The 11,115-nt window shown below is 50.9% G+C and overlaps 1 protein-coding gene across 2 annotated transcripts in view; it reads right to left on the reverse strand.

The window, feature by feature from the left end:
• Positions 1–480: 480 nt before the first annotated feature.
• Positions 481–11,115, reverse strand: part of KLHL14 (kelch like family member 14) — a 42,209-nt gene continuing 31,574 nt past the window's right edge. For both annotated transcript variants that reach the window (XM_076067186.1, XM_076067187.1), the window contains exons 8-10: positions 9,223–9,381; positions 5,579–5,736; positions 481–4,714 (exon numbers count right to left, since the gene is read on the reverse strand). In XM_076067186.1, the coding sequence (XP_075923301.1) occupies positions 4,574–4,714; positions 5,579–5,736; positions 9,223–9,381 (458 nt within the window). In that variant the 3' untranslated portion in view covers positions 481–4,573. The remainder of the gene's footprint in view (positions 4,715–5,578; positions 5,737–9,222; positions 9,382–11,115) is intronic.

An 11,115-nucleotide genomic window follows, 5' to 3' on the forward strand; every position in this document is an offset into this window, starting at 1 on the left:
CGTGTACGCCATCGCATTAAGTCACCTGTGTGCATAGGTACGTTACCTGCACAGTATAATACAGGCAGCCTATCGGGGAGGTAAGTCACCTGTACAGGACAAGTGGAGTCTTGGATAGGTAACTCACATTTGTACTACAGCAGAGTTAAGTCACCGGCATATGCAGGTAACTCACCTGTGCATTATGGCAGGTAAGTTCCTGCAAATACAGGTAACTCAATTGTATCGTGTAAGATAGGTAGGTTACCTGTTGACTCACCTGTGCACTATATGTCAGCTTTATTATGAGACAGGTAGCCCACCTCATTTGCTGATGGGCCGAAGCTTCATTATGATTGGCTGCAAATGTTTTGTTTAACTCCCTCGGCTGGTATGGAGGAGGTCGTGGGTTCGATCCCGACCCTGACGCCTGCTGCTGCTGTATATTCTGAGTTTGCGTGTCTCTCTCTCCCTGTGGTCGCGTGGATTTTTTCCGGGTCCTCCGGTTTTTCCCTCAACATTTAGAAACACGCATTTAGAACCTTTTGGCTGCTATACATTTCCACGTGGTAAGCCACTTCGTTGAGCTATCATTTGTGGCCAGGTGGCTTCTGAAAAAGAGCCACGTAGTTCAGTGGGCCTCATCTGCTAACAAAAAAAGAGTTTAGTTCAACATTTACTGATTCACTTACTACGTCGTTGCCCAGATCCCGACGAGATGGCGCGCAACGATTCCCATAGACACGGGTAGGGCACGGGTAGGGGATGCTACTCTCACACAGCTGGGGATGGTCACCAAGCACTGCACTTGTCATCCAGAGGCTCGCCGGTTCGATCCAACCTCCCGCCGCGGCAATTGCAACAATTGTGAAAGATTCTCAACCCCCCCACCACCACCATCACCGCTTCTGTCTGTTCACCCAGCAGCATTAAATAGTAGCCCGCAGCTAGCCAGGTAAACAGGTCGCGTGCGGTGGGGTAAAGTGTGGGTGCTGCTGTCTCCTTCAGCTCGGCTGACCAGCGTGGAAGAGTCGTCCAAGTATCCTCTAGAGGGGTCCCTCCTCTTGAGGCTGCGCTTTTACCTTTACCTGTATAGCACAAGAACATGGCAATTGTGATAATGATCACAGGCAGCCGCGCTCACGTGACGGTCATCGATTGAGTCTGTGACGCAGCAACCATTGCACATGCATGCCGAGATAATTAACATCATCGCCATCGCCAGCATCATCATCGTCGTCATCATGGGTAGAGCACCGTGAATCGTCAAGGTGCAGTTCCAGGTTCTCGAGGTGACTCATTGGGTTCATTATGGCCGTGCCAGGGATGCGGGGCCGGTGCCCCCTGAGGGCCTGGGTTCGATTCCAGATTTCAGCTGCCGAACCACAGGGTTTAAACCAGGGTCGTCGCCTCAGCCCGGTCACCAATGACTTACACAGAGACCCATAGACTCACATAGAGACCCATGAACTCACATAGAGACCCATAGACTCACATAGAGACCCATAGACTCACGTAGACCGAGTTGTGATTAAACGGGGGGCTCAAGTGTAGCGAGTTGGTCTCAGTCCGGTCACCGATGGCTGCACAATACCAATAGACTCGCATGGAGATCTATAGACTCACACATTGATCTATAGACCCACACAGAGACCCACAGACTCACATAGAGACCCATAGACTCACACAGAGACCCATACACTCACGTAGACCGAGTTAAACCGGGGCTCTCAAGTGTAGCGAGTTGATTGGTCTCAGTCCGGTCACCGATGGCTGCACACACAAAAATCGCAATCATGTTAAATTCCATTTGTAGTTTTTCACTACAAACGGGAATCTGTTTCGTTGAAATTGGCATGGAGACAGCTGTCTGTGCCCATGCTCACCAACACAGGGCGTTACAAAACATAACACGCCCAGAGAGAGAGAGAGCAGCGTCTGTACAAGGAATTAAGTGGCTCGCTCGCATGCGTGTATGTGTACCCAGCGGTAGAGGCCAGTGGCAACTCAGCCGACCCATGATCGTCACATCAGAGTTCAAATCCTAACCAGGGTCGCCCCATTCCCACAGTCATCATCATGTTCATCATCATATTCATCATCATCATCATCACTGGATTCATTGTCACCATCTTCCGATTCGTTGTCATCATCGTGGTGGTTGTCAGCATCTTCAGATTCATTGTCCATCATTAGCAATATCTTCTTGATGATCATCAATATCATCTGATTCATTGAAATCCTCACCGTCATTTTGATCATCATTATTAGCATCATCATGATCGTCAAAATCTTCTGATTTATTTCCACCACCATCATCATCGTCATCTCTCTGGGGTGGATACAATGAGAACGACGCCTGCTGAGCAGTTTATTGTTAAGAAAGTCAGTATTGGCCGCTGTAAGAACGGACTTGAACACGCCATATGAACGTGGAATGTCCAGCACCGCCGCTGGCGATGAACCTCGCGTAGTGCTCGTTGACGGGTGTCGCCTGGCAGCTAGATTCGATATGAACGAGTGAAGGAACGAGGGAACGGACGAGGGAACGAGTGAATGGATCATTCCTGATGGGGCCTCCACTTGCAGTCGGTGCACGAGTTATTAAGCCAGCTCGTCACGTGGTGGGGTGTGACATGGTGTGTCACGGTGTGTAGTGTCAAAGTGTGTAGTGGTATATTGTGGCACGGTACAATATTAAGACTTTGTCTAGTTTATATATTGCGTCGTTTACGCAAATCGCATCTCTCACAGTAGCTGAGGATCCACAGACACGAGGTGGCAGCAGTAGCAGCAGCAGTAGTCGTAGCAGCAGCAGTGGCAGCAGTGGTAGTAGCAGCAGCAGTAGCAGCAGTGGTAGTAGCAGTAGTAGTATCAGTAGCAGTAGCAGCAGTAGCATCAGCAGTAGTAGTATCAGAAGTAGTAGCAGCAGCAGTAGTAGTAGCAGCAGTAGCAGCAGTCGTAGCAGTAGTAGTAGCAGCAGTAGTAGCATCAGCAGTAGCAGCAGCAGTAGCAGCAGTAGTAGTAGCAGCAGTAGCAGCAGTAGTAGCAGCAGTAGCGGCAGTAGTAGCATCAGCAGTAGCAGCAGTAGTAGCAGCAGTGGTAGTAGTAGTATCAGCAGTAGTAGCAGCAGTAGCAGTAGTAGCAGCAGTAGTAGCAGCAGTAGTAGCAGCAGTAGCAGCAGCAGGAGCAGCAGTAGTAGTAGTAGCAGCAGTAGTAGTAGTAGCAGCAGTAGCAGCAGCAGTAGCAGCAGTAGTAGTAGTAGCAGCAGTAGCAGTAGCAGCAGTAGTAGCATCAGTAGTAGTAGCAGCAGTAGCAGCAGCAGGAGCAGCAGTAGCAGCAGTAGTAGTAGCAGGAGCAGCATCAGCAGTAGCAGCAGCAGTATCAGCAGTAGTAGCAGCAGTAGCAGTAGTAGCAGCAGCAGGGGCTGGGTGCGCCCTGCTGAGCCGCCACGGCTGCCCGGCTGCCGTGGCGCGGTGCTCTGCCGCGAGGTGGCGCTGTGCTAGAAGGGAGCCGTGACGCGTTGTTGTTGTCGTTGTTGTTGTGCCGCGCTGTACCGTGGCGCGGTGTATTTTGGCGCGGTGTAGTTTGTTGGGGTATATTTTGGCATGGTGTACCGTGGCGTGATGTACAGGGTGTTTTAAAAAGTTGGACCCGTCTCTGTAACCACGAACCGCCCACGAATAAAAACTCTTACCACTTGAAAGGGCGGGGCATAGAGAGGGCGGGGCATAGAGAGGGCGGGGCACAGAGTTTCAAATGATTACCGCTCGATGCCTCTCCCAGCGCACAAACAGCCCCTAGCCGCAGTCATTCGCAAGACAACACTGCCTCAACGCTGGATAGGTTGCACAGCACCCCAAGACTTGGCGCTACACCCTTGGCCCCCAAGATCCCCAGACATCATCACACCCTGCGACTTTTTTGTGCAGGGTATACGTCAAAGACCGTGGTGTTTTTGTGCTACCATTCGCGACTAATCTGGATGACCTCAAAAACAGAATCACGGCAGCGGTGACTTCAGTGGAAGGAGACTTCACTTTGAGAGGCGTTTGGGACGAATTCAACTATCGTCTCGATGTTGTCCGTACAGCAGGTGGAGGGCACATAGAGCATTTATAAAATGGTTAATAAAACTTAATAACTCATTAAACCGTGTGTTACTTTTTTGTGTAATTGTAACATGTTGCCATCGTGAAATATACTGCTTGAAATTGGGTCCATCTCTTTTAAACACCCTGCATTTTGGCACGGTGTACCGTGGCATGGTGTATTTTGGCGCGGTGTACCGTGGCGTGGTGTATTTTGGCGCGGTGTACCGTGGCGTGGTGTATTTTGGCGCGGTGTCCCGTGGGGTGGTGTATTTTGGCGCGGTGTCCCGTGGCGTGGTGTATTTTGGCGCGGTCTACCGTGGCTTGGCTTATCACCGCATTACACGGCACGGCGCTCTAAACCTTCGCTAACCAATCAGCTCCCCCATCACCGAACGGTGGTGCCACGCAGACAGCGCGGCTGCTTCTGCCGCCCCGTGCGGCGAGGCGATGCAGAAACACACCGCACCACCGCCCCCCAGCGAGGTGGTGGTGGGGGGATGTCAGGCGCGGTAGTGCATGTGCGCCGGCAGGACGTTGGTGGTGCAGGCCGGTCCGGCGAGCGGCTCCACCATCTCCCCCTCAAGCTCTGTCCACGAGTCCGTGTCCGGGCTGAAGCAAAGCGTGGACGACTTGTACGCACCCTGGGCAGGCGGGGAGGGGGGTTGGTGGCGTGGGGGGCCGGGACAACAGCAAGTGGCAGGATATCGCCACCAAGCGAGGCGCGTAACGAGAGGTAGGGGGCCTGTGCTGGCACGGCTGAGATCCTGGGCTCAAGTCTGGGCTGCAGCCGCAGTCCATGATCACGCCTGGCTCTCCGGTGAGTCTCCCTGTGTGTCTGTCGTGGGTCTGCGTGCGTGTCGTTGGTGGCCGGGCGGAGACCATAAACTAACTCACCGATCACTGGGTTTATTAGCGGGCGGCCGAAGTCCGGATTCAAACTCCGGGTTGCTGTCTCAGCGCTATCGCGTCTGAACCAGCCGCCTCCCTCAGCAAGCACCGATCCCTTCAGTGCGTGTAACATGATCGTCAACATCAACTCTCATCGAATAATCTCCCCCTGTACATTGAGCAGTCCCCCTCCTTAACCTCCCTTCCCTCCTCTCTTAAAGGCTCGCCTCTTCTGCACTGCCCATTCTTTCCCCCTGCCCTCCCCTCGCCCCTCCACTCTTGCCCGTCCCTCCCCTATAGCTCTTGCGTGTCCCCCACGTGACCTCTGGTATGCTCACTCATTTCTCGGCCATTGCATTGCCCCTGCCATCTAAACCACTATTGTTGTTACCGCTTTTAAACTCAGTCAAGCGCCTTGAGCTAAGGCGCTCTATACATATACAATTAGAAAAGACGCGTCGCGTAAAACTGATTTTCGGTGGGTGCAGCAGAGGAGAAAGAGAGAGATAAATGTAGAGAGAGAGAGCAGGGAGAGAGGAAGAGGGAGAGAGAGGGAGAGAGAGGGAGAAAGAAGGGAGAGAAGGGAGAGGAAGAGGGAGAAAGGGAGAGGCTCAGACCATGCTCCAGCTGTATCCGCCCACGAGGTAGACCAGGCCATCGAGGGTGCAGCAGCCGGGCCCGCTGCGGCCCTCCAGCATAGCAGTGGATAGAACACTCCACTGGTCGGCCTGCGGGCTGTAGCACTCGACAAGAAGCACATCCAGATGACTCGAGCCTGCGGGACACGAGGAACCAACATCGTCTCATCAGCATCATCATCAACGTCACCATCATTGTCATCATCATCAGCGTCATCATCATCAGCGTCGTCAACATCATGAGCGTCATCATCACCACAATCGGTGCCATCACGGTCGTCACCGAAGGGGGTCAAGTGTTGGGAGATGCACAGATGTGGGGGCCTAGAAGTGCAGTCCAACACGATCCGTTTCATCCCATGCAACACGCACACAGACTCGCCATCGACTCGTTCAGCAACGCGGATTAGCTGCTGCATCCCCCTCCTCCCCCCCTCCTCCTGCTCCTCCTCCACCACCACCAACCCTGATCTCCACGCAGCCCTAATGTACGGAGTTGGCTAATGTAGCGAATTACAGTTTTATGTTCAAGTTATTTATATAATTCGGGCCAGAAGAGTGGGATTTGTGATGCGTGGGGTCATGTCGACAGAAACTCAAAAAAACAAATGCGCGTCCCGGCAATTGCATTGATGCCAATTCTCTCCGCATGATCGCGCGCTCAGCCGAGAGCGTGATAAAAATAAAATAATAAATATTATTATTATTACTACTGACAAAGGCACACGCAGGCATTTTCTCTTTGCGCCGCCACTGTAGAATCTCGGTTCGCGTTGCGTTTGCCGCGCGTCGTTTGGACTGGCGTCCGACGTTTCACATCACATGCCACCGGGAGTTTCGTTGGGAGCTGAACCTCAAAGGAGACGATCAGATTGGAGAGAAATTTTCTCTTCGTATTTTTGTAAAATTCATTTTTTATTCGGTGTTTTTTTTATTTGGGGGGGAGAGGGGAGGTGTGGGGAGCGGCGGTGCAGCGGTTAGCGCTGCGCTACGAACCCGGCGACCCGAGTTCGATTCCCGCTCATGGCCAACGCCAGTGACGACTATCTGCACCGGTCCTCAAATGAGTGCCTGGCGCGGTGTGTGAACATCGCCACGAGAGAGACAAAGGCGGCCGGGCGTGGTGCTAGCCACCCACCCCCTCGTGTGCCGTGCCGACCTTCATAGGTGCTGCTCGCTACCAGCACTTGCCCCTACAGTCTGTTACAGGCTATACGGGAGGGGTCATTGTATTTGTCTTTTTACCTGAGATGATCTCAGATGTAGCTCTGTCATATCCACTTCACTGCTCTACAAGAGATTGCCCGTCACATGACACCGACATTCCCGTGGCAGGTTGAGGATATCATCATCATCATGATGTGCCTGAAGGGACGATGACCGAGAGATCAGCATAGGAGCGTGCTGCTGGGTGCAGGGGAGGACGTTTTCATCCAGCAGTGTATCGTTCGCGGCTGCTTGCTACTGCTGCTGCCGATGATTACGACGACAATGATAATGACGATGACGGCAATCGTCGGAGGGAAACATCTGGAAGCGACTCGCGCGGTGGTGCTCGCACCGGCCGCAGGAACCCGAGGAGGGAGGGAGGGGCTCGAAATTATTCGCGTCGACATCTCCCCGCGGGTGTTAGAGTGAGAGAAAGCGCGGCAGCAGTGGCAGCAGCGAGAGTGGCAGTAGCAGTGGCAGCAGGAGCAGTGGCAGCAGGAGCAGTGGCAGCAGGAGCAGCAGTAGTGGCAGTGACAGTGGCAGCAGCGGCAGCAGCGGCAGAGGCAGCAGCAGCGGCAGTGGCAACAGCAGTAGCAGTGGCAGCAGGAGCAGCAGCAGTGGCAGTGACAGTGGCAACAGCAGTGGCAGCAGTGGCAGTGGCAACAGCAGCGGCAGCAGCGGCGGCGGTAGTGGCAGCAGCAGCAGCGGCAGCAGGAGCAGCGGTGGTGGTAGTGGCGGCAGCGCCGATTTTTCTTAATTGAATGCGTTTGTGGAGAGGCTATTATTGTGTTTGTGTGTGCGCGCGTGTTAAGTTTCATGTGCGTGTGTAGAGAGTGTGTGTGTATATAGTGTGTGTGGTGTGTGTGTGTGGTGTGTGTGTAGTGTATGTGTGTGTAGTGTGTGTAGTGTGTGTGGTGTGTATGTGTGGTGTGTCTATGTGTGTAGTGTGTGTGGTGTGTATGTGTGGTGTGTGTAATATGTGTGTAGTGTCTGTGGTGTGTATGTGTGGTGTGTGTGTAGTGTGTGTATAGTGTATGTGGTGGGTGTGTGTAGTGTGTGTAGTGTGTTTGTAGTGTGTGTGTATTCTGTGTGTGGTGTGTGTGTGGTGTGTGTGTAGTGTGTGTGGTGTGGTGTGTGTGTGGTGTGTGTGTAGTGTGTGTGTGTAGTGTGGGTGTAGTGTGTGTGTAGTGTGTGTGTGGTGTGTGTGTAGTGTGTGTGTGTGTCGTGTGTGTGTCGTGTGTGTGTGTTTTGGGTGGGTGGGGTGAAAGAGGCGATGGGGTGAAAGAGGCGGCAGGGCGGCAGTGGTTGGTGCGCGACCTGCGCTATGAATCTTCAAAACCCTAGCGACCTGAGTTCGATTCCCGCTCACGACCAATATCACTGGCTAATATTGGAACCGATCCCTAGGCCTCTGCTAGATCGACTCAGTGAGTGCCTCGTGTGGTGCGGTTTAAACATCAGAACCGCGGAGGCAAAGCCTGCAGGTCGTGGCGTTGGCTACCCACACCCCCTCGTGTGCCGTGCCGGCATTCATTGATGCTGCTCGCAAACAGCACTTGCCCCAGCAGTCTGCTGAGGCTAGACGGGGGATCTTTGTCTTTGACGTCAACACCGAGTGATGATGAAGACGATCGCGACGATCACAAACAATGTATTTTCTGAATGATCACGATGGTGATGAAGAGCATGAATCGCTTGTCTTCCGCTCTGCAAGGAGAGGTTTGGGAACACGATAACGATGATTGCGGCAATGATTGCAGCAATGATTTGCGTCGGTCACGTTTCCGCAACGTCTCACGGCGCAGTGTTTAGCCGCACAGGGGACCCCCCAGCAGCAGCTGTCCCTGTGTGCCACGAGGGGACAGAGCTCCGGTCCGCATTCGTCTGCCAGCGGCGGGCGATGATTGCAATCCCAACTGAGTAATGATGACTACTGTGATTATTACTATTGGTACATCTACAGTGGATGATGATGATGATGATTACAATCCTATGATGTATCATCGCGATCGTTATCTATATTTTTTACCAGTTCGTTTATCCACGAAAATCTCACAGAGTCTCATGGCCGGTTTTCAGGAGGGTCCTGCCACGTTGTTTGCCGTGGGCGTGCGGCGATGTTACTGCGTAGATCCCAGCTGAGTCATTTGCGGGGTCGTTTAATCCCAAGTAAAACAATTGCGCGCAAATCACTCAGCCATCGCCCCCTACTGGCAGACCGATGCCCGCTGGCAAGTCGAGGTGCTGAGTGGCATTGTGCCGCACAGGGACAGCTGCCGCTAGGGGGGAGAGGTCCCCTAGTTTAATAAAAATAAAACCTTCATAAATTTAGTGGGGGGTGCTCCGTGACCCCCCACCCCTCCACCCCCCACACCACCCCCACCCCCCACCCCCACCCCCCACCCATACTTTACCCTTGAGGTGGTTGCCCCCGATGGCGTAGAGGCGGCTGCCGAGCGCGGCGAGCACGTGAATGGCGCGCTTGGTGCTCATGTCGGCACGCTTGGCCCACGCGTTCCTCTCGGGCTCGTAGCAGTGCAGCCACTTCACGTACTCGCCATTGTGAACCCCTCCTGCACGGGGGGAGGGGGGCAGGGTGGGCGTCGGGAGGGGAGGGGGTGCGAGGAGGGGGTGTGCGGGGGTATGTGAAATTATTTAATGAGCAAAAAAGTTAAACCTTTTTTCGCTACTTTTTCCCCTGCACTATGATGTGAACCTGGCCCTAAGGAATTGCTACGCCCCCCTCCCCCTGCCATAGGAATGTGGAATTCCCACAAATGTCACGTGGCTGTAAACGGGAGACGAGTCCCTTCCCACACTCATTTGAGCCTCGCAAAGATGACACCGGGAGATGTTTGCTGCGTGTGTTTATGTTGATGTGTGTATGTTGATGTGTTGTTGATGTGTGTATGTTGATGTGTGTATGTTGATGTATGTATGGTGATGTGTGTATGTTTGATGTGTATGTTTGATGTGTGTATGTTGATGTGTGTATGTTGATGTGTGTATGTTGATGTGTGTATGTGATGTGTGTATGTTGATGTGTTTATGTTGATGTGTGTATGTTGATGTATGTATGGTGTGTATGTATGTTGATGTATGTATGTTGATGTGTGTATGTTGATTGTTATGTTGATGTGTGTATGTTGATGTGTGTATGTTGATGTGTGTATGTTTATGTGTGTATGTTGATGTGTGTATGTTGATGTGTGTATGTTGATGTGTGTATGTGATGTGTGTATGTTGATGTGTGTATGTTGATGTTATGTTGATGTATGTATGTTGATGTGTGTATGTGTGAGTATGTTGATGTGTGGTATGTTGATGTGTGTATGTTGATGTATGTATGTGAAGTGTGTATGTTGATGTGTGTATGTTGATGTATGTATGTGTGGATGTGTGTATGTTGATGTGTGTATGTTGATGTATGATGTTGAATGTGTGTATGTATGTTGATGTGTGTATGTTGATGTATATGTTGATGTATGTATGTTGATGTGTGTATGTTGATGTGTGTATGTTGATGTGTGTATGTTGATGTAGTATTTGATGTGTGTATGTTGATGTATGTATGTTGATGTGTGTATGTGATGTGGATGTATGTATGTTGATGTGTGTATGTTGATGTATGTATGTTGATGTGTGTATGTTGATGTGTGTATGTTGATGTGTGTATGTTGATGTATGTATGTTGATGTATGTATGTTGATGTATGTATGTTGATGTGTGTATGTTGATGTGTGTATGTTGATGTATGTATGTTGATGTGTGTATGTTGATGTGTGTATGTTGATGTTTGTATGTTGATGTGTGTATGTTGATGTGTGTATGTTGATGTGTGTATGTTGATGTATGTATGTTGATGTATGTATGTTGATGTGTGTATGTTGATGTGTGTATGTTGATGTATGTATGTTGATGTGTGTATGTTGATGTGTGTATGTTGATGTGTGTATGTTGATGTGTGTATGTTGATGTGTGTATGTTGATGTATGTATGTTGATGTGTGTATTGTGATGTATGTATGTTGATGTGTTTATGTTGATGTGTGTATGTTGATGTATGTATGTTGATGTGTGTATGTTGATGTGTGTATGTTGATGTATGTATGTTGATGTAAGTATGTTGATGTGTGTATGTTGATGTGTGTATGTTGATGTATGTTGATGTATGTATGTTGATGTGTGTATGTTGATGTATGTATGTTGATGTGTGTATGTTGATGTATGTATGTTGATGTGTGTATGTTGATGTGTGTATGTTGATGTATGTATGTTGATTTATGTATGTTGATGTGTGTATGTTGA

Source organism: Petromyzon marinus, chromosome 15 (genome assembly GCF_048934315.1).
Source record: "Petromyzon marinus isolate PM22_M1 ecotype Great Lakes invasive population chromosome 15, UKy_Petmar_22M1.pri1.0, whole genome shotgun sequence".
Taxonomy (NCBI): domain Eukaryota; kingdom Metazoa; phylum Chordata; class Hyperoartia; order Petromyzontiformes; family Petromyzontidae; genus Petromyzon; species Petromyzon marinus.